Raw genomic sequence first — 27,242 nt, forward strand, 5'->3', positions numbered from 1 at the left:
TTATAAGGCAGTACCTCTCAGTGTAGAGAGTCTCAGAGCAAAACTATGCAAGATGTCCTGGTGGAACAGCCTTGACACATGAATATTTGCAAAAGATTTTGATGACAGGGAACAAAACTTTGAACCCCAATTAAATAAATTATCTCCCTTGGGAAAAAAATCCGACTCTCAGTTCAGCACGGTGGGTGCACAGCCCTTTAGTTTGGAAGCTCGGGAGGCAGAGGCAGAGAGGCAGAGACAGAGGTACTGGCGGGTAGATCTATGCGTTCAGGACCAGCCTGGTTTACATAGTGAGTTTCAGATCAGACAGGGCTACATAGTGGAACCTTGTCTCAAGAGAGAATTATTATTGATTTTTTGAGACAGTTTGTGTAGTTCTAACTCTCCTGAGTTCACTCTGTAGACCAGGCTGGCATACAACTCCGAGATCCGCCTGCCTCTGCCTTCTGGGATAAAGGCACGCACACACCAATGGTACAGGTGTGCAGTCAGCCCAGCTGACTTTGAACTGTAGGTCCTCCTGCCTCAACCTCTCCAGTGTTGGGATTACAGATCAGAGCAACCACATCTGCCTTCCAAACCATTCCTTGGCAGCCTTTGTTCAGGATCCCACTCCTCCCAGCCAAAGGGAATTCTTGGTTAACTGACACCTTGAGGTTTTGTTTGCAATGTGTTTACAGTCTCTAGTGTAATCACATCCGGGTTAAACACTGAGAGCCATGTGTCAGAATGCTTGTTCTCCTGGGATCACATGGTGCAAAGCTGGCTCTGAAGAGATATGAATATTGTGTTAGAGCCTTCCTTACTTATTTCTGCCTTACCATATAGGTACAATACCTAAGGGTAAACAAAATTATTTCAAGTTTGGATACATGAATCAAATGAAACATGCTTCTGGTAGCTGGAATGATACCTCTTTACAAAGAAAACACATAAACCAAATAATTTCCGAAACAGATTTTATTAGGAAATAAAATTTTGGCAAATATTTTAAAATTTGTTATATAGTTAATATTATAATAGAGAAAGCACCATATTAAAAATACATTGATCTAATTACAACATTGGTAAATAATGAAATCTAACTACAGAACTCTATCTTCAGGGCCTTTAAGACTGAGTCAGAAATATAGAGTAGTAGTTACATATAAGAATGCCCACCCTTATGTACAATACATAAAATTGGGTCAAACCAGCCTATGGTTGGATCCCTGCAACTCTGCTCTGAATTAATCTGTAGTATTTTATAGACCTAATCCACCAGGTGGCAGGAAAATGGCAGGCAGGACTTCTTTGAGAATATATTAGTTTCTCAAAGAATGTGTACAACTTGTGTGTGTGTGTGTGTGTGCGTGTGCATACACACGGGTGTGCTGCTGGTGGCAAAGTTCAGGATAGGGGGCTCAAGAGTTCAATATAGGTGGGGGGTTTAGAAACCAGGTTAGGAACTGAGGGACGGTGGAAGAGGTTCGATTTGATATGGTAGATAGCAATTTCAGCCATTTGTCTCAAGCATTTGAGACTTTACAGTACTTAAGTTATTATTTTGCAGAGTGGGTTTGAAGAAATGTGAGTGAAGTCATTTTCTTCTCTGAATTAATAAGTCTAGGTAGTTTTGTGAGTGTTGTCTTGAAACAGCCACTTAAAAGATGAAAATGAACTTATTTGTGACAGGTAGCCCTGGTTGGCCTGGAATATACTGTGTAGACTGTGCTGGCCTGAACCTTGTGGTTGATTGATCCTCTGTCTCCCAAGTGCAGGAATCAGGCATGTACTGCCAGTAACACCCAGTGTAGCCCTAGTTGTCCTACAACTCTTCTGTAGACCAGGCTGGCCCTGAACTCTGCCTCCCAGATGGGGAGGTGGGGAGGGATGGGCAGGCAGGTGAGGAGTAGGGTGGAAGAGACTGTGCCATCACTCCTGGCTCTACACCCAGTTCTCTTATCTTTTGTTTGTTTGTTTTGTGGTTTTGTTTTGAAAACAGGGTTTCTCTGTGTAGTCCTGGCTGTCCAGGAACTCACTCTGTAGACCAGGCTGGCCTCCAACTTAGAGAGTGTCTGCCTTTGCTGGGATTAAAGGTGTACACCACGACCACCACCACCACCACCACCACCACCACCACCACCACCACCACCACCACCAAGGCCAGATTTTACTCTTCAGGTTTTACTAAAAGTAAAAGTTCAAGTCTGAAAATACAAAATTGCTGTAGCTCTAACAGCCGCACTGTAATGTTACTCGAAAGTAGTGTCCAAGGGGCCGGAGAGATGCCTCGGGGGTCAAGAGCACGACTGCTCTTCTGAGGTTCTGAGTTAATTCCCAGCACCCGCATGGTGGCTCACAACCATCTGTAATGGAATATGTTGTTCCGCTTCTGGTGTGTCTGCAGACAGTGACAGTGTACTCACACTCATAAAATAAACAAATAAACCTTAAACAACAACAAAAAAAGTATTGTTCAAGAAGCTATTGCTCTGCCATCAATGAATTCATAGTAAAGATGTTTAAATAGCTGTTAGAAATTTTAGTGACAGAGACAGAGTGCCACAACATCTTTTTAAAAAGCTGCAGAAGACATGTATAATACATATAGCCTCACCAGACCAGGAAGACCTAATTTAAATGTAAGGACAAAACAGATTTCAAAGTAAACACATTTACCTTTTAAACACTTTAGCTCAGAGCAGGTTAACATTAGCACCAAATATCTATCCATATAATTTCCATTTAAAAAGTTAGCAGTGTGCAAAAACCTCATGTTTTTCTGTACAATGGTTTAATTTCATATGTAGTTTTTAAATTCTGAAATTAAAATGTCAAAGCTGTTAACTCAGTCTATAAGCAACTGAAGAACAAGTATATAAGAAATGTCTGACAGAACCCATCTAGTGCAAAGTTCTTTTATTATTTCCATTTTTCAACATAAATCTCTCTTAAGTAGAGAAAACATGTATAACCCCCACTTCTCAAACACCTCCAGGTTTTCTTTTTGTTGGCAGTGCTGGGAACTGGCCTCCGAGTCTAGTGGCTGGGCAAGCACGGTCCCAGCCTGGACACTCATCTAAGAGATCTGCTTGTCTCTGCTTCCTGCCGCTAGGATTAAAGACATGAGCTACCATGCAAGGCATGTTTTCTGAGACAGGGTCTCATGGAGCTCAGGCTGGCCTCAATTTGCTCTGAAAAAGAAAATGCCTAGACTCCAGACTCGCCGGTCTCCACTTCTCAAGTGCAGGGATTACAAGTGCACTACCACACAGGGTACAGCTTAGCACTCAGGATGCTCATAATTCAAAGGTAACACTGGTTTAATATCTTAAAGTTGAAAACCAGATTATAAACCCACTACACACACAAAAAGGATAGACATGGATTTTTAAAATCAAGTTAATAGCAAAACTGCCATATAACGGTATACAGTACGTGTGATGTTACAATCTTAGTTTCAACAATTCTCTTAAAAATCAGTAGAGTTCTATTTATCCTGAATCAATAAATTATTCACAATTAAAATGTCCTCATAAATAGTAACAACAGATGTTATATAAGGTATATGAGGTTTTTAAGAGTTACAAATACTTCAGGATTGTATGATTCAAGTACTGCTTTCACATTACTGAAATGTGCCTACAGTTGTAAATGCCTGCAGCACTGGCCATACAGACTCACTTGGCAACAATCAGGTATGTAGTGCTGTCTGCTTGTTTTTCACATCATCATAGGGTGAACTCTTTTAAAGCAGGAGATAGGATGTTATACCATATACATCGATCCAATTAGTTAGCATATTTATGAAGGAAACGTTCAAAGGCATCGTAGATGGCTTGTCTAAAATGAAATGTAAAGAATTAGTCATGGACAAATATGGGCAAGGACAGATAACTATTATATTTCTAAAAGTATCTCTGGTTAAAACTTTGGGATAAAATGTGCATCTGATATCCTACAGCCTTCATTCTCTAGAGGACATACAGGAAAAAAAAATACCTCAATGTAAGAAATAAAGTATTATGTACTTTTGTTTTATGTTCTAGTCCACTTACTTCCTTATTGGCCTCCATATATTTCTTAAGGCAAAAAATACCCCCTATCAAACAACAAATAAAACCCTGGCTAGAGAAATCATCTTACCTGAAAAGTCCTTGTTTAAAGAGATAAGCACTGATATGACCCCCTTCTAGATACCGGATTTCACAACCAGGCCAAATTTCTTGTAAGCTTCGAACTCCTGTTCGTGGAATATAGGCATCCTCTTTGGCTTGTACCACTATAATGAGGCTTGGGTCAACTGGAACTAAGCATAGGATTTTGATGCATTAAAAATTGTTTGATGTTTGAATAAATACCTATTCCCAAAGAAAATGCATCATATCTGAGTCTGTAATCCTAGCTATTTGGGAAGCTACAAGTTCAAGATCTATCTGAACAACTTAGACCCTGCCTCTGACCCTGGGATGATGGCTTAGTTAGTAAAATGCTTGCAACACAAGCATGGACACATGAATTTACATCCCCAGACCTCATGTTAAAAGCTAAGCATACGGCTTCACTTATATGCTCAGCTCTGGGGAAGTATAGACACTGGCCAAGCCAGTCTAGTGGAATTACAAAGCTCCACTGGGGTGAGGAGTCACTGCAGAAGACACTTGTGTTGACTTCTGGTTTCCACATGTATGAGTACATCCAAATCAACACACACACACACACACACACACACACACACACACACACACACACACACACACACACAAACACAAACACAAACAATATACAATGGTACCACAATATTCATCTAATAAAATGATTTTTTTTTTTTAAAGAAAATCTCATATAGTCTGGCCTCAAATTCACTTTGTAGCCAAGGAGGATAGCCTCTACCTCCTGTGTGCTAATGCTAAGATTACAGGCATTACTGCTGTTCCCAGTCTATGCACTGCTGGGGATTGAATCCAGACATTGTGCAAGCTATATCCCTAGCCCTAAAGTGAATCTCCTAAAGATACATTCAGAAACAAGAACAAAAGCAAACACAAGATTGCTGGAGCGATGGCTCAAATGGTTGAGAGCACTGGCTGCTATTTCTGAGGACCTGTGTTCGATTCCCAGGCTAACACATAGTGGCTAACAATCATTTGTAACTTCAGTTTCAGGGGATCTGATACCCTCTTCTGGCCTCCATGGCACCACGAATGTATGTGATGTACAGGCATGTATGTAGGCAAAATACCCATCCACATGTGAAACGAATATTTACACACTCCAGATGTTCCCAGTTTTCTAGGCAATTCGTACCTGAGAAGTTTGCTACGTGAGTGCATTCATCCATGACTCCTTTCATGAATATTAAAGATTCTTTTTGAAGGTTGCTCCTTCTTTGTTCTCTACTGAGCAAGTGTAATGACTGAGGGCTGTAACTTGCAAAACAACTTTTGTTAGTTGTGAGTGTTTGATTCAAGCGTTCCACCTTAGCTGTATCTTGCAACAGCTGTCCTTTTGAAGTAGCACTGATAGATGCTTTACCAGAATGATGGCACTCAGCATGCTTTGGGGACATAACTTGGTCTCTCATATCTAAGTTTAAAGTTCTGGAAACCAGATTCAGGTTAGTCAGCTTGTCTTCATTGCTAGGGAAGTGTTTCATGAACTCGTGTCCCATTTTGAAAGAATCTGTCTGAATAGATAAGAAAAACCATTTAATAAATATTAGAACTTTATGAAACATTCTAAATACAGAAAAGGTAAAAAGTATCAGTAAGTAAAATATGGCATGGCATACATCAAATGGCCTAGTCTCAGAAATTAATGAACAGCTATGGGTGGTGACACACACCTATAATTATAGCACTTAGACTGAGGCAGGAGAATAGGGTGTTCTAGGCTAGCCTGGGCTACCTAGTGAGAACTTGTCAGAGAAAACCACTACCATCGCCACCACCATCACTGCCACCACACACACAGAGTAAGAGAAGTATTTTTCTGATCTCATTTTTTCTGCATAGGGTCTAACTACATAGGCTTCCTCCCATTCTTGATCCTCCTGCTTAAGCTTCCCAGGTGCTGAGACTACAGGCACAGGCCACCACTTCTAGCTCTAAAGTCCCTTCCCTTTTAAGGCACATGACTGGACACTGTCATATGAGTAAACCATGTACAAAGGGAAAATGTATATCCTGCTTATTATAAAAAGTTTCCCACATTCACATTTACAGATGGAAAGGAATTGGTGGTGGTTAAGAGGATGCATAAAGTGGAAGTGGCACTTATTGTTCAACAGGTAGAGTTTTACTTTGGGAAGATGAAAAGATTTTGAGATGGATGTTGGTGATGGCTCACAACTGTGAGTGTGCTCACTATCAATGAACTGGACCAGCAAAATGCTTAAAGTGGCATTTTTTTAAATGGTAAACTTCATGTGGGTAAATTTACTATCGTCCTTACAGGGCCAAAGAAAAACCAGATGACAAAATTTGAAGAGAATGAAGATAAATGGCACATTATTGTTGAATGTTTCCTAAGGAAGTCAGAGCTGCCAAGCAGTGATCCCAGCACTCAGGAGGGGGAGGCAGGCAGATCTCTGAGTCTGAGTCCAGCCTGGTCTACAGAGTTCCAGGACAGCCATGGCTACACAGAAAAATGCTGTCTCAAAGATGCAAAAACAAACTAACAAAGTTACCTGCATCAGGTTTTACTGCCAAAAATTTCAAAATCCAAGATGGGCAATGGATACACACACACACACACACACACACACACACACACACACACACACACACACAGAAATATAAAAACAAGGTCTTAAGCTTATAATCACATGGTCAATGTCATCAATAATGAGATAAAATAAAGCTATTCCAATTTTACTATCAGTTGAGTTTAACAGACTCCCAAAGTTTAGCACAGCTAACACCATGTTAGAGGCACCATTTTTACCTAAAAACCCAGTACACAGGGCCAAATGCCTGCCAAAATGAACTGACAGGACACCTGGAGTTCAAGCTCAGTAGACTAAGTACTACTAAGCTGGTACACAGAAAAAGACAACCAAAGACTATGATTTTTTTTTTTAAGTAATAAAAGTTTTCAGTACTTCCTCAGCATTCTAACATACACTGATGACCTGCTAAGACATGCAGCCTGTGGACTGTTGGTACACAGCCAGGTAACAGACATGTATGTATGTATGTATGTATGTATGTATGTATGTATGTATGTATGCATGCATGTATACACATATATTCTATTAAATCACTCTAATAAATCATATGTATGATTTATTATATATACATGTATATACATACACATATATTCATTTCATAAGTTCTGTTCCTCTAGAGGACCCTAAGACAACCCCCACCTGCTCCTGTGTTCAAAGATGGCCCCCCAGTGTAACAATGCCCACACCTGGGACTTTCTGGTCTTACACTTGCTGTGTAGCTGCTGCTGACCTTGAACTACTAATCCTCTTGATTATATCTGCACATCTTAAGATTACAAGAATATCCCTCATGTCCAGCTTACTTTTTACTTAATACTTTACGTTGGTATATACAAAAGCTCAGTTCTTTAAGAGGCTAATTAAAAGGATTTTGTTAGAGTTCAAGGCCAGCCTTATACGTAGAGTCAGCTCTGGGACAGCCAAAGCTACCGAGAAACCCTGTGTGGAAACCCAGAGGACTTTGTTGATTACAAGATATAATAAGCTTCAGTGTCTGATAATATACAACTGGATTTTCTTTTCCTTTTTAGAAGCAATGTCTGACTATGAGGCTGTGGTGCACACTTTGATGCCAGCATTTCAGAGGCAGAGGCAGGCAGATCTCTGTGTTTGAGGCTAGCCTGGTCCAATGGAGCAAGTTCCAGAAGAGCCAAGTCCACACAGAGGATCCCTGTCTTGAAAAACCAAAACAAGAGCTGGAGAGATGGGCTCAGTGGTTATGAGCCCCGACTGCTCTTCCAGAGGTCCTGAGTTCAAATCCCAGCAACCACATGGTGGCTCACAACCATCTGTAATGGGATCTGGTGCCCTCTTCTGGTGTATCTGAGGACAGCTACAGTATACTTATATATAATAAATGAATAAATCTTAAAAAAAAAAAACAAAAAACAACAAAGCAAGCAAACACATAAGTAAATAAATAAAACAAGGAAAAAATTTTTTTTGTTATGTAGTCCAGACCAGCCTCAAACATGTGGTCCTTCTGCTAGCTAATACGATGAATCAGTGTAACCTTTCTGTCTTAGCCTTCAAAGTGCTTGGATCATAGCCATGCATCACCACACTTAGATAAAGAGAATTTTGAAAAGTTCAAGTGCGTTCATTTTTTAAAAAATTGTTATTTTCTTTATATAACTAAATATGCAATCAACTTTTACTTCACTGCCATGAACATTAAAATACTGCAGCTGGGCATGGTAGATCATACCTTTAATCTCAGCACTTTCGAGGGAGAGGCAGGCAGATCTCTTGAGTTTCAGATCAGTTTGGTCTACAGACTTTGTTCTAGAACCTGTCTCAAAAAAACCAAACCAAACCAAACCAAAACTTACCCCACAGTATTCGAGCATATGAATAATTTCTTCTTCATAAACTGTCTGTGTATAATACTGCTTTTCCAGCTCCCGCCAATTAATTGATTTACTCAATACACCCTGAAATAAAGAAAAAAAACCATGACATAGCTTGCTCCATACATTATTATTATTATTAATTGCTGTATAAGAGTTTGTGCAATTGGGCTTGAGATTATTCATATATTGAAAGGACCATTTATATCCTTCAATGAAGTCTGGGGATTTGATCAATAAGCAGCTTTTACACTGATAGGGAACTTTCCCTAAATGCTAAGAGTGGACCATCACAGTCATATTGTTTGCACAGGTCTGTGCTTTGTTTAACTTCTGGCACAGTGGAGACAGGGCATCTAAGTCACTGACTGCAGACTCTTAGCTCTGCCAGGCTCAGTGAAGAGCAGCATTTCACTATCTGCTACAAGTGACTGCATGGTTTATTAGGCATAAACCATGAGATTCAGCTGAGCAAGGACCCTTGGAGGCCTGCATCAGGTTTGTCTCATGTGCCTTTTTCTTTTAATGATTTTTTTTCTGTCATATCCTTTTGCTAAAGTTGGGCTATGTGTGTGTGTAAAATACAGAGAGAGTATATGTGTTCTGTTATTCCTTCTTGTGGTCACTAAATCTAGAGGTGACTTTGGGGACCCCTAATATAACTATATTTAAGTACATGTAATCAAGTATCAACTGCAATCCGATTACCGTGGTGAAGACCCCAGACGCTGTGGACCAAGACAGGCATGGAATCAACGGCATGGGCTTGGGCCAGTTGGACACTGCTAAGGAGGCCATCTGTTCATTAGAAAACAGCAAGTTTACAGAGTTTCTGTTCTTTAATGTGAAAAATAGGAAATACTAAAAAGTACTTTGTATAGTGGGGAGTGGGTAAGACATGAACACAAGGGCTGTAACATTTAGAGAATGCCTCTACATTATAGGTTCAACAACAAATTTCCTTTTAGAAAACAAGAAACTAGAAAGGCTTTATTTTGAATGTTTTGAGGTAGTCTTGCTGTGTTCACATGTGTACTATTTCTTCCTCGGTCTCCCAAGTTCTGGGATTACCAGCATGCACTTGCCACACCTGTGTACTGGCTGGTTGTGTCAACTTGACACAGCTGGAGTTATCACGGAGAGGAGCCTCAGTTGAGGAAATGCCTCCACGAGACCCAGCTGTAAGGCATTTTCTCAACTAGTGATGAAGGGGGCAGGACCCAGCCCACTGTGGGTGGTGTCGTCCCTGGGCTGGTAGTCTTGGGTTCTATAAGAAAGCAAGCAAGCCAGTAAGTAACTTGGCCTCTGCATCAGCTCCTGCTTCCTGACCTGCTTGAGTTCCAGTCCTGACTTCCTTTGGTGATGAACAGCAATGTGGAAGTGTAAGCGGAATAAACGCTTTCCTCCCCAACTGGCTTCTTTTTCATGATGTTTGTGTAGGAAACTGACTAAGACACCTGGCTTTGAGTAACATTTTGGATTTAAGTTTTTATAATTCAAATGGTCATCTATAGCAAACTTCACATGCATTTTTAAGTATGTAAATCACACACACATAATGCTAATGACGAATAGACATTACATAATCAGTCAGAGCCCGTGGCGGGTACTAACTTTACTAACTTCACGAAGAACACAGCACAGCAAGGAATTAGGGTGTAATATCATGGAAATGTACTGAGAGTCAAGCACAATTTACAAGTGAACTTGGGACTCAAAAATGGGTTTCATTGGGGAGCTGTAAAGAAAGCTGTCTCCTCGACTAGGTGATACACTAGAGACACGAGTGCCTGACATACTAGAGCCTGTGAAACAAGCTAACGCATTTTGAGCAGGAGAAAGCAAAGACCAGACTTAGAGCATTCGAGTAAAAACAGAGAAGAAAACCTTAAAAGAAACCAGGCTGGACTCAGATCAGTGCCTCGCTTAGCCCTCATCAGAGAGGCTTCTTGAAATGGCTGCAAACAGAGAACCACAACTGGACAATGGGAGTTGAAGGGGGCATGGATCTCTGAGTCCAAGGCCAGCCTGATTACAGATAGAGTTCAGTATAGGTAGGGCTACAGAGTAACCCTGTCTCAGAGAAGGAGAAAGGGGTTGGGGGTGGGGGTGGGGGCGGGGTGCTTTGGAGCACTCAGCCTTACGTGGATATTTCATCTGCCCTCTCCTCAGCACTCCCAGCCTGTGCAGAGGAAGAAGCAAAGAGGGGTGGAAAGATTAAGAGCCAGAGGTAGTGGATGACTGACTCTAAGGTAACAGTGTCTTCTAGACACAATAGAATTGATAACGTGATCTCACAGACACAGGAAGCAAGAACAGGTTCAAACCAGATTGACTGCCAGCCCAGATAGGGAGGGGTTGAGGGGGCGAGTGGGTGGAGGGTGGGGGCGGTGTCCCCACCCCTAAGCAACTGCAGTCTGCACTTGGTACCCACTTAAAAAGGAAACAAAGAAGTCTTCTCCACCTGAGTCTCACTGAGCATATTAACCACAGTTCAGGTAGGTCCCATGCCACAACATCTTTGTAGACTTTTCTTCTCATTTAGCTTTGGGCATTTTTGTTTGTTTTTGTTTTGTCTTATTGGCCATAAGACAATTGGTCCTTGATTTCCAATTTTGTGGGGTTTTTTTGGGGGGGGTGTTTCTTGTTTTTATTTTTATGTTTTTGTTTGGTTTCATTTATTTATTGTTTGTTTTTTGAGACAGGGATTCCTCTGTGTAGCCTTGGCTGTCCTGTCCTGGAACTGACGCTGTAGAGCAGGCTGGCTATGAACTCGGAGATCCACCTGCCTCTGCCTCCTAGACTGCTGCTACCAAAGGTATGTGCTACTACTGCTGTCTACCAGCTGACTCTTTGCTCAGTTTTCAAAGAAAAATAAATGGTGTGGATTGGGTGGGTAGGGAGGTAGTGGGCATCTGGGAGGAAATGGGGGATTAAAGGTGTTCAGCACCACTGTCCAGCTGTAATCAACTTTTAATAAAACACGAAATCCAAAGTCTGAGCTATACCTGAAGTTGTACAATATCAGCTTGTCTACATAAATTATACAAAATAACATTACTTTCTTACTGGAACTGTCTCTACTTCCTACTTTCACTGACGTTAAATTCATGCTTCAAGTACAATTAAAATTACGTCTATTTATAAACATGATGGTAATGAAATAAAAGCTGCAAAGACTCACATGTCCTCCCATGGATATCCCAGTCATCCCAAGAGGTCCATAACCTTCCCTCTCCAGCCAGTGCAAGAGAGCTGCAGACTCAAGAATAAGAGCGCCTCCCATCACAAATAGGTCAGACACATTTTTTAAGCTGGATCTTCTAGCCTCACAAAATAAGATAGAAAATGATTTACTTCATGCATTTACATTTTTAACATTGTATTTACTTATTTAAAGATCTATTTATCTTATTTATGAGGGCTCTATCTGCACGTACAACTGCGTATCAGAAGAAGGCACCTCCTGCCTCTGTCTCCCAAATGCTGGGATTAAAGGCATAAACCACCATGCCTGACTAACATTTATATTTTGAATAAAGCTAGGCTATACCTTTAATTCCAGCATTTGGGAGGTGGAGGCAAAAGCAGGCGGATCACTGAGTTTAAGGTCAGCCTGGTCTACAAGTGAGTTCCAGGACAGCCAGGGTTACACAGAGAAACCCTGTCTGGAACCACCACCCTCCCCCCCCCCAAAAGAAACCTAAGAAATTATTGTGCACTGGTGTGTGTCTGCTGGTACACATGCACATGTATTCATGCCACAATATGTGTAGGAGTCAGAGGACAACTCTGTGGTGGGATTAGTTTTCTCTTTCCACATTTATGTGGTTTCCATGAATTAAACCTAGGTTGTCAAGCTTGTGCAGCAATTGTTATTTTTGTCAGTTTAGCCATTTTCACTGTCCCACAATTATATTTTATTTTTCCTCCTGAGAGGAATATAGCTTGGGCTAGCAGTGAACTCATATGTAGCCCTGAAATCTGAGACCTTCTTGCCTCTGCCTCCTAAGTGCTGAACTTTCAGATATGTGCTACCATGCATGCCTGACTACAAAAATATGTTTTAATTGATTATTTATTTTTGAGACTGGGCCTTGCCATGCATACCAGACTGACCTAAATTCTAGATCAACCTGCCTTAGCCTTAGTGCTGGGATTACAGGTATGGGACATGAAACCTGACTAAATTAATTTTAATAAAAACCAGCCAACATAGCTGAAATTTTCTATTATTAATTCTTTGATACAGGGTCTATTATAGCTCAGGATGACTGAACTTCTGACCCACTAGCCTTTGCTTCACAGGTGCTGCTGGCATTACAGGAGGGCCACTATGCCCTGCATAAGGGGGGGTTCTCATAGGGAAGCCTGCTTTTCTGCAACTAGAGGCTTGGTAGACAGTAGACGTTAAACTGTGGGTGGTGGGGGTCTTATTCCATCCTGGTATCTCATCACAGAGTTAATGTGAGAGGCACCAACTAAATAATCACTAAGTGAATTTGTACATTTTGACAAGATTTCATTGGAATGCTGAAGCAGGGTTTAGGCCAGCCTGGGCTCCACAGTGAAACCCTGTTTCGATAATGTTATTGAGAACAAACTGCATGCTCTCCTCCATCAAAGCTGATCACATTCCACTGGAAAAGACACCACTTTCTTTGCTTTCTGCTCTTAAGCTAGTTTTCTACATCTCATTACACAATTTATTTTGGCCTTGCATGAAAATCATGACTTCTGAAGTTCTGTTCCTTATTACTCCTCAGTTCTTTTTACAGAATATACCAGTGTGAGGTTCTGAGACAAGAGATATTTAAGGTGGACTTGGCCCAACAATTTCTTCTGTAATCTCTGTTTACTTACTTTGGATGAAAACAGACTTAAGATGACTTTTTTAAAGAGAGGGAGAAGCAGGACAAGATGGTACATGGCTGTAATCCCATATCGTGGGAGGTTCAAGTAGGCTGGTGTGGACAACTGAGCGAGGAATCTCATTCAGTTACCACCTCCCTGTCCACAACCAAAGCAAGCAAGAGCAGTAAACTGACTTAAAGATTTAAACTGCAAGCCATCGGTACTCCTGTTGCATGCTCTGAGGGAAAAAAAGCACACAAACTGGCTCCTCATTACTACTGGTTTTCAGGACTGTGGATCAAATGCTAGGCCTGGTCTACACGGACTCCAGTCCCACCCGCACAAGCACATTTCTTGAGTGCATAATATAAGAAACAATGGCGTTTATTTGTTTGTTTTTTTTGACACAGGGTTTCTCTGTGTAACCTTGGCTGCCACTGAACTCAAGAGATCCATTGCCTCTGTTTCCTGAGTTCTGGGATTAAAGGCATGTTCCACACACCCAACAGGATGAAAGTTTTTATCCTTGTTCTATGCAGGAGGTAAGTGGAATTAAAAGGGCCAGGTTATATAATTAGTAAATGACAAGTTATCATTCCAATCTCAGCCTTTTACTAACTCAGATTGCTTCTTGTTAGTCTAAATAAACTTTTCTCTTTTTTTTCCCCAGAGACAAAGTTTCTTTATATAGCTTTTGCTGTTCTGGAACTAGCTCTGTAGACCAGGCTGGCCACAGAGATCTGCCTACCTCTACTTCCTGAGTGATGGGATTAAAGGAGTGTGCCACCACTGCCTGGCAAACTCTTTGGTTCTTAAGCAATTTATGGATAAGGAAAAAATAGCATCTATATTTGATCCAGGGTTTGGCTCCAGACTGAAAATTCTTGAGGTATTTAGCGTGGACTTAAACTTTCACATAGTTTCAAAGTCTGTCCTGACCTAGTCCTCACAGTAAACAAGGAGCATTGGGTGCTGATTCAAAGCATAGTCTTCTCTCTGGACAACCTGCCCCAACCCTCCTATAATGGTCTTCAAAAGGCCATTCCACTGTTCTATCAAGTCAGCTGCTTGGGGACAGTAAGATGAATGGGTTCCATGATCATGGGCCCACTGCCATGCTATGAAGCAAGTTCCTTGGTCAGATGCGATGCTGTGTGGAATACTATGACTGGATAAGGCACTGTTTAAGTGACAGATGGTAGTTATGTGCAAGAAAGGAAAATCTATAGCCAGAACTAAGTATTGCTAGGGTCCACAACTCCAAATCAGCCCAAGCAGGCACAAGAGTCTACAAAGCAAGATCTTTGGATTAGGCAGCAGAAACTGACTGGCGAGGATAGCAGCGCAGATGCAGGAGCTGATGGTGTCCTCAGCTGACAAAAATGTCTTGTACTCAGCCCCTACATACCGTCAGGGCAGCAGAACTGAACTGCCAACCCCAGAGCCAGAATGTTACATAGCTTTTAAGCTCAACGCCCTAATAATAACATCCTAATAACTCAACTAATATCTGTGCCAGGTTACAGTCACAGTTTTCTATCAATCAGACTCATTTGTTCTTTCATGGTCAGGAATAGTCATGATGTTTTTGGGAACAAAAGAAGAATAAGGAGGAAGTTAGCTACCTATCTGGAAAGCTCCCCTACAGCTGGAAATTTGAACTCAATTTCACCTTATGATCAAAATAAGAGTCTGAAAAAAAAAATGGCAGTCCTTAAAATGATAAGTCTCATTTGTTTGATCCCTACAGTATTCAAATAAGGACAAAACTTTGCCCCTTTTTTCCCCAGAGACAAAGTTCCGTGAAGGAAAGACCAATGTAGTTAATCTACCAACAGGTAGCTGGCTGGTCCCAGGAGACTAGTGCCCTACTGGGGCTCAGTGCTGTCTCTGCAGTAGGGAGAGCTGGTGCAGCGACAGCCAGGTCAGCCTGGGTGAGTCAAAGTCCGTGTTACCCCGGTCATTCGTAACCTCCACCTCTGCAGCCATAGCCACTCTGTTCATGGAGCCACTGGGCAAAGATAGGGGAGGGATGGCTGGGGAAAAAAAGGCTGACTGAATTCTTAACCAAAGTCACCTCTTGATGAGACACGTATCTTCAAATTCTTTGCCCATTTGGAGAAATCACCCCACATATTTGAACCCAAATGTTCTTCTGACCAATATTCCAATCACACTCCTTCCAAGTCTTTGAGGGAAAAAAAATAAAAGTACTTTAAGAAGAACCAAGTTTGGGGCCAGGAGAAGTGAGCAGAGGTTAAGGGCTTATACAGCTGCTGCTGCTGAGGACCTGGATTGGGTTCCCTGTATCCCCATCAGGTAGCTCATAAGCATGTGTCATTCCAGCCCGGGGGTTCGAATGCTCTCCTAGATTCAACAAGTACCTACCTTCATATGTACATACCAACTACTCCAGTCCCAACATGTATACAGTGATTTAGAAATATATATTTTAAAAGGACAAAGTTTTATCTTTTGTTCAGGTATGATTTCACAAATATAATCTGAATCAACTAAGGTTTCTAAATCTATCACTTTGACATTAAAATGTAAAAATCTTAAAATAAGAAAGTCTGTGGTCACACAGGCCTTTAGGAGGCACTTAGGAGGCAGAGGCAGACAGATCTGTCAATAAGAGGCCAGCCCGGGCTACAAAGGAGTTCCTGGACAGCTGGGAGACTACACAGAGAAACCCTTCTTGGAAAAACAAAGAAACAAAAAGAACTAAGTCTATATACTTACTAAGTTTTACAAGTCAACTAAAGAAATGGTTAACTGAAGACATTTGTCCTAAAGACTGCAAATAAAGACAAAGAAGGTGATATATACTTACACTTGGTCCTTGGGCTTCCTGCAGCCATTTAAGAAGATGGGTCAAAGAGAAAGTTTTAAAATAATTAAATATACTCATCTTAGAACATATTATTTAAGCAAAACAGTTAATTTTGAATACAATACCCAAGTGACTACTTCCTAGTTACTTCAAAAGCTCCTTACGAGTCCTCATATTTTTTCAACTTAACTGTTTTTTTAAAGTTTACATAGCTTTATTTAGATATAATTACAAACCAAATGATTCACTTATTTGAAATGTATAAATTAATATACTCAGTATACTTACAAGATTGTATAATTTTCAATTTAGATATAAAATATAATTTATATATTTATTTTAGAAATCTAAGAAATCTAGATTTCTTAGATTTCTAAAATAAATCCATGTCTGTATACATGGATTTTCTATACAGACATGGATACTAACATTTTTAAAATTATCCAGTATGGGTGTTTTTGGGTTTTTAGTTTTTCTTTTTCCATTCCAATGTTTGTGTTTGTTTCTATCTTGCTTTGGTGACAGGGATTTACCCAGGACCTTCTGCATTTGCTCCACCAGTGAGACAACATGGCTAATGCCCTGTTCTTATAGCATAAGTTCTTTCATACATGACTCTAAACTTTTATTTAAACTTAAAAATGGTTACTATTTTGTACTGAGTAATATTCTGTATAACTTAAGAAATTATTCCCACTAGTAAGTGAGAAAACAGATATAAGTGGCAGGTCTGAGGTCACAAGTACAGAAGCGATAAACAGTACAAGCGACTGTACCCGCCAGTGTCATGAGCCAGGCTACTCGGTCGTTTCTGTATGGTGCACATTTATTTCTAATGCCTTACATAAGTAGAGCTACATGAGCATATTTCTAACTGTGTTTTTGTTTTGTTTTGTACTATATTCTTATAAATTTGCCAGAGTGAAGAAAAATGACTGTCAAGGGATCTGTGAGTTTACCTTTCCCTTATTTTCTCCTGTATGGCAGAGGGGATTGAATCTGGGAGATCGCACATGCTGGCCACTCTACCACTGGGCCACTTCTTTGCCCAGATCTGAGATGGCTCTGTATGAGTATGTGTGTGACCTCATACCACTTACCTTCTTATATCTGTTTTCTCACTCATACGTGGGAATAATTTCTTAGGTTATACAGGATATTAAATACTCGGTATAAAATATTCACCATTTTTTAAAAGTTTAGAATCATGTATGAAAGTATTTATGATGTAAAAACAGGGCATTAGCCATGTTGTCTCAGTGGTAGAGCAAATACAGAAGGTCCTGGGTAAATCCCTGTCACCAAAGCAACTCACCATATGTCTCTGCCTTCCTAGTACTACTGGGGTTAGGCTCTTTCGTGGGGTTCTGGAGGTCTGAACCCTGGCTCTCAGATTGTGAATGCAGGTACTTTACAGAGTGCTCTATTTCCCCAGGCAGGTATGAGAAGTTTTAAGATGTTGAGCTGAACTGACTTTTTAGTCATTTGTAATAAGTTTCTCTTTCACTGTAGCTTTCCTAATATTGTGTTTATTATTTAAGAAACACTGGTAATTGTTGAACTGTACATTTCTCTTAATAGCAGACATGTTCATCGGTTTCTTTTTTTCTTCGAATAACCTGACATCATCTTGAAAATTAAGCATTGTTCTAAACCTCCACCTTTACTGTAAATGCATTTCAAAAATGAAAATTTCTTTAATAGCAAATGTTTGACTTATTAAAAGTCCAACATAAGAACCTTAAGAACTAGAAGTACATTTTATCATTATTATAAATAGGATTAAATTATTTATGTTAGTCTCATTATACAGCTAAAGCTGGCTCCAACTCGCAACTTTTCTGCTTCAACCTTCTGAGTACCTGGGGTTACAGGAATTTACCACCATGTATGGCCCACTTTTTACTTCTTCTTCTTTTTTGAGATACAGTAGCTGTGGTTGTCTTGGAAATCGCTATGCCTTAAATTCACAGAGAACCTCATGAGGCGTGCACCACTGGACCTGGCCTTTATTCTTTTTCTTTTCTTTTCTTTTGAGCCAGGATTTCTTGTAGCTTAGGTTAGCCTCAAACTTACTATGCATCTAAAGCTGGCCTTGAACTCTACTTTCCATTACATTTCTTTTTAAGAGGTATAAATAATCTTTTCTTCTTTTTCATTCTTGCTTTTTAATAATTTTCTGAACTGATAACTGGATTTAACTAGTTTTGAAAAGTTAGTTACCATGGGAGCTGGAGAGATGGCTCATTGGCTGAGAGCACCGGATGTTCTTCTTTTGAAGAGTAAATATATAAACAAAGAGAGAAAGAAATGTTTTAAGTATCACAAAAGGATATAATAAGGGTTTTCTAGCAACAAAGAAGCCATTCTGGCCTCCTTAATCATGGGACGAGCCATGAGCGTTCTGCGCCTCCAATAATGCTATGGAAAGAAGAGATGACACATTAACAATATGACAGGCACATGCTGAGGAGAAGTGCTAAGAATTTTCTAGGTTTGAAATCCTATGAAGTCACAAGTCTTACATGGTCTCCTGTTCCAGCCAGATGAATGCACACAGGTCTGTATCTGCTGTTCCATTCTTTAGGCACGATAAACTGGAACCTACGAGAGTAAAAAAAATAGCCATAAACTCCACACACATATATCCATGTATATGTTTTTAATTATTTATGTTTAATTAATTCATGGAGAAGGTCTTGCCATTATATAACTCAGGTGGGCCTGGAACTTACTATGTAAGTCAGGGTGGCCTCAAACTTGTGGCCTTCCTACCTTAACATCCTGAGTGCTGGGATTATAGGTGTGACTCATCATGCCCAGTTCTAAACTCTCAAGTTAAAAAGCATCATAATTAAGCTCTCTTTCTCCTAAAAGGATGGGCACACGGATTTATACTTACTAACATTTATTTGTATGTGTGTGTATGTATACATATGTTTATGTATATGTATGTGTGGGGTGGGTGTGCCCTGGTGCAGGTCAAAGGTCAGAGAACAACTTGTGGGAGTTCTTTTCTTCCACCACAGGAGTCCTATCAAATTGAACTCTGTCAGTCTTATCAAAGTGTCTCTATTCACTCAGCTATCTCACTGGCCTACACTTTAACTATCCTGAAGTAAACACTTAGAACTTTGACATTCAATTTGTAACTATGTGTCCAAAAGCCACAATATTATAAACCTAATTTCTGTTAGGAGGAAAAAACATGAAAGCAGGAGGAAGACTTAGAAAGATTAGGGATTTGGTGGGATGGGGTAGGGAATGAGAATACTGGGAATAGGATGTTGCAAAGGAAACTATGTTTATGAATGAAACTGTGAAAGAATTAAAAAAAATTCAAAAGGGAAATTACCAATGATACCACAGATGGAGAGGAAACTACGAATAAACTGCAGGCATGTCAAACTTTTTGCTTATTTTGGACATGGATTGATTGAATGTGACACGGTGTTATGTCAGACAAAACTAAATGACTCTTCTCTATAGAAAATGAACAGTGAGGCTGCAGATCCAGTTAAGAAAGTACAAAAGCTAAGCTAAGCACCGGTGTGATGGTTTGTATATGCTTGGCCCAGGGAGTGGCACTATTAGAAGGTGTGGCCTTGTTGGAGGAAGTGTGTCACTGTTGGCATGGGCTTGGAGAACCTCCTCCTAGCTGCCTCAGGGTGCTCAGTCTGTTCCTGGCTTCCTTCCACTGAAGATGTAGAACTCAGCTCCTCCTGCACCAGCCTTGATAATAATGGATTGAACCTCTGAACCTGTAAGCCAGCCCCAGTTAAATGTCCTTTATAAAACTTACCCATGTAGAGATCTGAGATGTGTGTAGCTCAGCTGGTGGAGACTTACAAAAGGCCCTAGGTTCAATCCCCAGCAAAACATAAAACTTGCCTTAGTACATTTCTGTAATCCCAGCACTCAGGAGTTAAGAGGAAGTAGGATTAGAAATCCAAAGTAATCCTCAGCTACAAAAAAGCAGGTTTGAGGCCAGCCTGCGACAGGTGAAACTATCAAAAAAAAAAAAAAAAAAAAAGGCAGGTGTGGTATTCACCTGTGATCTCAATGGTGGGGAAGGACTGGCTACTGTCCAGCTAATCTGGTCTAATATGTAAATTCCCTTGAAACCCTCTTTCAAGAAAAAAGGTGGATAATTCTTGCAGAACAACATGGGAAGTTGGCCTAGCCACCAAGCACATGTGGATCTGCATATATAACCCCTCATCAACACACACACACACACACACACACACACACACACACACACACACACACCCCACACACACAGGAGGAATTATGTTGAAAAATTATAATGTCCTAGAAGTTTGGTGAGGCAGTGCTTGTTGCCATTCATATGGGTGCACTTGAGCTCTGCCTCCCACATTGTAGAGAGAACCAAGTTCTTCAAGTTGTCATTTTACCCCACATGTATGCACATCCACACACAAACATTTTTTTAAAAAGCCCTAGAAAAATAGGACAGAACGCTCTTTTATTTGTTCTACTCTTTTGAATTTAAACTGTATTTTGGTTTATGCTTCATCCCATTTATTTGTTTGCTTGTTTAAAATCTGGTCTCACAATGTAGCCTAGGTTGGACTGGAGCTTGTCATCCTCCTTCCTCAGATTCCTGAGTTTTGGGATTGAAATCAGTGCAGTAGTGCATGCTTGTAATCCTCGTTCTTAAGAGACAGGAGGATGACAAGTTCAAAGCTAGCCTGGTCCACAGAGTAAGCTTCACGCCAGCTAAGGGCTACATAGGGAGAGACCTTACGTCAACACAGAAACAAAAACAAACTATACATACAATGTTGGAACTACAGGCATATATTACCATGTCCAGCTAATTGGATATGTTGTATTTTATTTCTTCTTTTAAAAAGTTATTACTGTAGTGTATATGTACATGTGCCTGCTTGTCTGTCCATGTATCAGGTACACACAGGTGTCCTGTGCCCAAAGAGGTGCTGGGCATACTGCTCTGTATACATCAGGAGAAACTGTTTTCCCATCATCGCAGTTAGTATGCACCATTATTTTCTTACTTTACAGATGAGGAAACTGACATACAGACTTGTGTAAGGTCTGAAATCCAGCAATAGTGTAGCTGGGATTCCCAGTTCTGAGCTCTTACATCCTAAGTCATCTGGCCTTTTGCAGTTATATAATGGAATATAGACACAGTAACTTCCTATATTCTAAGTTTCAGAAGTGTGTGAAGAGAGATAGGCAGAAGGAAGGCCAGTAGCAATTAAAAGTGTGGTCGGTTAACACGTGTAACTCAGGCTAGACTTGAGTTCCTGATCTTCCTGACTCAGCTTTCCAAAATTATTGGATTCCAGACTCAGTGGCACAATGCCTGTCTCTGCCATTTAACTTCCTTTGTCTTGTACCCTTGTACTCATGTCTGTTTTTCCACTTCCTCTCTGCGAATGCCATTATAATTAACACACACACACACACACACACACACACACACACACACACACCCAGTTAAGATAAGAGCAAGACACTTTATGCCAGTAACCTGTAAATACTGCCTTTAAATCTCAGTGATTAGCTTGACTTTAACAATGCTGCCCATGGGTCACTGCTTTTCTTACCGACTAGTTGAAAAGCTAAAAGGAGTACTTTTGAATTTCAAACTGTAGATTTCAAAGGCAAACACCGCTGATTTCTTGATTGTTGTTTGTTTTTGAAACAGGGTCCTTCTGAGTAACCTTGGCTAGCCTAGAAGTTACTATCTAGACCAGGCTGGCCTTTCCTCCTTAGTACTAAAGGCATGAGCCACCGCCACGTCTGGACCCAGTGCTGTTTTGGAAGCTAACAGGAAACCTTAGCAGGGAAGCTCTACCTTCTGTCAAGTGAAATAAGTAGTATTTTTTTTTTTCCTTTGCCTTAAAACTCTTTCTGATTCTGCATGGTCCTTTGGAAAGTCAAGCTTTAAGTCTGTTATTGCACTGATTTCCTGAGTCAGATGAAGGGGGCTTAAGAGATTCAAAGGCAGAGGGTGCTGAAGTAGCAGCATGTGGCTTTGGTGAGGCATTCTACATGCTTTTATAAAAGATTTCCCTCACAGATAAATAGATGTGACTCATCGTACTCCTTCTCTCTAGTAACAGTTTCCCTTCAACAGCACTTTATTACTGTCTGTATCTTTCCAGCAAACCAACTCCAACAGCATAGCCCCATGCAGCAGATATGCAGGGAGATGATTGGCAGAATCATTGTCATATTCCCCCTACCCACTGTGTTTCATGAAGAGCACTAGTTCCTGTATTTTCTATAGGCTAGGAGAACACTCACACTATTACTTTTCACCTTGCTACAATGAGTAGAAAGTTAGTAGGTAGCACATTAGTACTCTGAGAATGGTTTAAAAACATGTTTACATTTAAGACCACATATAATTCATTCTTATTACTGGTAAAACCATCAGAATAAAGTAAAGATATACTATTAATTTTCTTAATGTGTTTTACTGCCATTTATTAATACTTCAAAATAATATAAAACAAGGTTGGAGGTTGGCTCAATGGTTAGGAGCACTTGTTGCTAGCACCTAATGGTGGCTCGTAACCATCCATAATGCTAGTTTCAAGAGATGTGGATGTGCCTCTCTTCTAACTTCTGCATAGTCATGGTACACACACAAGCAGGTAAAACACTCATGCATAATGTAATATATATATATATATATATAAAATGTATTATATGCATTATATATTTTATGCACAGACACACACACATATACTTAAAACAGTATTTTTAATATCTAATTGTGCACATGTTAACTCTAGGGATGGTGGCACATGCTTGTGATGTAGCACTTGGGAGGCAGGATCACAAGTTCAAAGTCAGTCTCTACATAGTGAGGTTTTGTTTTGTTGTCAGACAGGCTGGCCTGGAACTTACAGAGCCATTTGCCTCTGTCTCTAAAGTGCTGGGATTAAAAGTTTGTGTCACTATGCCTGACACAAAGATGGTAATTATATTTTTTAAGATTGTTTTTAAATGTATGTGTATATAACTGTGCATGTGTGTCTGGATTCCTTGGAGACCATCAGATGCTCAAGTGGTTCTCTGAGTTCGAAGGCAGCCTGGTAGACAGCATGGGTTCCAGGACAGCTAGGGCTACACAAAGAAACCCTGTCTCAAAAAAAAAAAAAACAAAAACAAAAAGGAAAACAAACAAACAAACAAAAAAACAGAGACAAAAAACAGAGGATCTCTCAAACAAAACTATAAAACACACACACACACACACACACACATACACACACACACACACACACACACACAACAAATCTAGAAATTCCATGAAAAAAAGAAAAGTAAAAAACATGGAAGGATCTTAGGTTGCTTTAAGGAACAAAATATGCCATTTAAGTATGTGCCTTGAAGATTTAGGAATTATGGTAGAGCCACAGAAGGGAATACCTATCAGCTTTTAATAAAATGACAGACTACCTTCACTGATTAGTTAGGCCAAAATGAAAATAAGCAGTCTTAAATGTGAACACCAAGGAAAAAAGATGATGATAGACATAAAATAGCAATGATTTCTTCGTGTGGCAATTATTAATACTGTTCTCTTATTTGTATTTTAGTAGACCTTAATGCAATAGTATAAGTTACTATGCCCACCAGGCCCCAACCAGGTAAAGATCAGAAAACCAGACATCAATGTGCATCAGTTGGGAATTTTTACTCATCAAAATAAGTGATGCTTTAAGATTATGCGACTGCAAACCAGCACCTAGGAGGCTGGAACAAGAGGCTTGACAGTTTTGAGGCTAGCCTGGACTATTTAGTGATTATGTCTCAAATACTCTTTAAAAACAAAAAATAAATGCTATTGCATAGTTAAATTTGGTTATTTCACCATTACTGTTCTTCTTATCAACAAGAAAGAACTCCCTTAACTCCCAATAAATGCTGAAATGATATTATTTCTTAGACTGAATTTCTCCTTCCTCCTTCATGCCATGTTAACCAGGCCCTTTTAACCAAGTTCTTCCCCTTTCTTTAAGCTAATACCTATACAATTTTCTAGCTAATACTGAGAGGATACGAGAGGACACAGATCCAGAGAGTACAATTACAGTATGTAGAAATAGCAATTCCTTTACCATATATACCATTAATATATAGTCTAAAGAACTACATGTTTATTTAGCCCTTTTATAGTCATTGAATACAGTTTTATTCCCTCATATTTAGCCCTTTTATAACCATGTGGGATGAAGTATTGTCATCTCTATTTTACAATATATGACTCAGAAGAATACCTGGCTCTAAGGTCACTGGATTAATAAGTAGTGGAGCCAGGGTTCAGTCCAGATCTGTTTAATGTCAAAGTCCTTGTTTTTTGCTCTATACATTGCTTGCATTTTATTTTGATTTTATTAAAAGAAAAAAAAATCAAACCAAAACCCAATACCAAAAACCAAACCAAAGCAAACAAACAAAACAGATCTGGGAAAACAGGGCAGCATTCAGAACACGGTGCTCTTCTAAACGACCCACATTTCTCAGAACCCACATGGCGAGACACAGATATCTGTAACTCCAGTCCCAGATGGCACATTCTTTTGGCCTCCTGGGTACCAGCACATACATGATGCAGACATACATGCAGGTAAAACACCCACACATATAAAATAAATAATTAAATGATAAAATTTTAAATAATAATTATCTTAGAGCAAAGGAAAAATACTGAAAACTACAAGTAAATACAGTTATGTTGGTTCTGTTCTGTTCTTTTTTTGAGACAGGGTTTTTCTGTGTTTCCCTGGCCATCCTAGGGTCCCATCATCATAGAAATTTAAAAATGAAATTTTATTAATTTGGGGTGTGTGGGCACACATGTGGGAAGTTAGAGGCCAACTAGTGGGAACTCTCTCCTTTTATCATTCAAGTCCTGGGAATTGTCATCAGGTGTGGTCAGGTGTCTTTACCCGGTAGGCTATCTCACTACCCCTCAAAGTGAAAATTTAAATGGCAAATTCTACTTAGAAATGATGGGAGCTGACATATGACTAAAATCCTTTGGAAACATTTCTATGTGACTGTGCATATCTGAATTTTTATGAAAATGGTGTTGACTTCTTAAGCTTTCACCTCACCTTGATATCAGTAACTATGCATGCGAGGGTAATTAATCTCCTGGAGGAAACATTTAAGGCATCACCCAGACTCTGTAAGCACAAGCAGTACTTACATGCACTCAAGGATCTCTGGACACTGCTGCTAGACACAACTCACTCATCTTGCTTGCCAAACAGATTCTTACCTTGCAATAACAGACTCAATTGGCATGATACCAGGCACATAGTGGGCCATGGGAGAAACAAAGTGTCCATCTAGGATCTTACAATCTGACTGTTCTTCAACCTAAAAGAAAAAAAAACCTGAGGTGTATACAAAGTAGAGTAAGATATAGGTCTATCATGGACTTTTTTATTTTGATAAAAATTCTATTCAACTAATCACTAACATAGCTCCTGCATATGAACATTGTTTTACCTACAACTGAGCTACATCCTCAGAACCAAAACTTCTTCATTGCTTACTGTGTTTCCTTTTCACCCCATTTTTTAAACCAAAAGATATATTTTTATCCAAGACTATCTATAGTGTCATAATTATTTAATGGCTATGTAACTGATACCTTCTGAAAAATTTCATGCTTTTCTTTCAAAGTCCTCCATTTATATTTACTTGATAGGGAATTATCCATTGTGCCTTCTTAAAGACAGCTTCACAAATATTTGTTTTCCTTCTATGTTACAGTATAGTTGGGAAATAATAAATTTAATTCACACACTGGCAGGCAATATCTCATAAAATACAAGTTAGAGAAATTCAGTACCATTCAACAGGGCTGGGAGTAAGGCTTAGTATAGAGCATGTGGCAAGTAGGGAGACCCTGTATTCAACTCTAGGTACCACAAAAACAAAAACAGTCAAAAGCATTCAACTATATAAAAGCCACCAAACGTACAATTTGGAAGCAGCAATAATTTGGTGCCATCTAAGCTACTATCAAGTGTTCATGGTGGTTTGATATCACATTTCATTATGTGATATCATACTGGTGCATTATGTAAGGACAAAATGGGATTTTTTAAAATTTTTTTTCTGTAGTAAAGGCAATTTTTAGGCAGCTGTGGTAACATGTTTAAAATCACTTCAGGGGCTGGAGAGATGGCTCAGCCGTTAAAGGCTAGGCTCACAACCAAAAATATAAAATCACTTCAGTGTGGAAGCTAGGCAGGAGGCTCATGAGTTCAAAGCTAGCTTGGATTATGTATCAAGACCTATCTCAAAAAAAAAAAAAATTCAAACAACAACAATAAAAAAGGCAATTTGCTAACATTCAATACCTAAGTTTATTTCTCAGAAAATTAGTTTTTTAGTATAAAAAAATCCTATTTCAAGTCAAAGGCTAAAATTAAAGTAGCAGGAAGGTATCACACATTTTGACTATAATAAAACAAAACAAACAACAAAAAACCCCCAAAACCATCCATGTCAGTGGCTGCAGTTGTTCAGTCTTTTGTATCTGTGAATTAAGATTAGTAAACTGTTTTTCTTCCATACAGGAGGTATTCTACCAATAATCTACATTCCTTGGCCCCACCATTAAAAAAACAAAAACGGGGGTCTGGAGAGATGGCTCAGTGGTTAAAAGCACACATGCTCTCCCTGAGGACCTGAATCTGAGTCCCAGTACCCACATTAGGTAGCTAACAACTGCCTGCAGCCCCATCCCAGGGGAAGGAGTCCCACACCTCCCTCTGACCTCCATGGGCACTTGCATTCATGTGTACATACCACCTCCACACACACACAGTTAAAATAATAAAAATAAATCTTTAAAAGTAAAACCCAAAAACCATGGTGGGTGTTTTGGGGCATGCTTTAATCTCAGCACTCACAGGTGGATCTCTGAGATCCTCTGCCTCCACTTCCCACGTTCTAGAAATAC

General features: G+C 39.8%; 1 protein-coding gene across 3 annotated transcripts in view; it reads right to left on the reverse strand.

The window, feature by feature from the left end:
• Window positions 1-2,886: 2,886 nt before the first annotated feature.
• Abhd18 (abhydrolase domain containing 18) overlaps window positions 2,887-27,242 on the reverse strand; it is a 31,056-nt gene continuing 6,700 nt past the window's right edge. Inside the window, exons 3-11 of one of the 3 annotated variants that reach the window (XM_032898466.1) lie at window positions 25,545-25,645; window positions 18,775-18,853; window positions 18,586-18,670; window positions 16,250-16,277; window positions 11,747-11,885; window positions 9,271-9,360; window positions 8,545-8,646; window positions 5,290-5,668; window positions 2,887-4,291 (exon numbers count right to left, since the gene is read on the reverse strand). In XM_032898466.1, the coding sequence (XP_032754357.1) occupies window positions 4,125-4,291; window positions 5,290-5,668; window positions 8,545-8,646; window positions 9,271-9,360; window positions 11,747-11,885; window positions 16,250-16,277; window positions 18,586-18,670; window positions 18,775-18,853; window positions 25,545-25,645 (1,170 nt within the window). In that variant the 3' untranslated portion in view covers window positions 2,887-4,124. Of the gene's footprint in view, window positions 4,292-5,289; window positions 5,669-8,544; window positions 8,647-9,270; window positions 9,361-11,746; window positions 11,886-16,249; window positions 16,278-18,472; window positions 18,564-18,585; window positions 18,671-18,774; window positions 18,854-25,544; window positions 25,646-27,242 lie in introns of those variants that run through there. The other 2 variants (XM_032898467.1, XM_032898468.1) reach the window with 2 other exon arrangements.

Source organism: Rattus rattus, chromosome 3, assembly GCF_011064425.1.
Source record: "Rattus rattus isolate New Zealand chromosome 3, Rrattus_CSIRO_v1, whole genome shotgun sequence".
Classification (NCBI taxonomy): domain Eukaryota; kingdom Metazoa; phylum Chordata; class Mammalia; order Rodentia; family Muridae; genus Rattus; species Rattus rattus.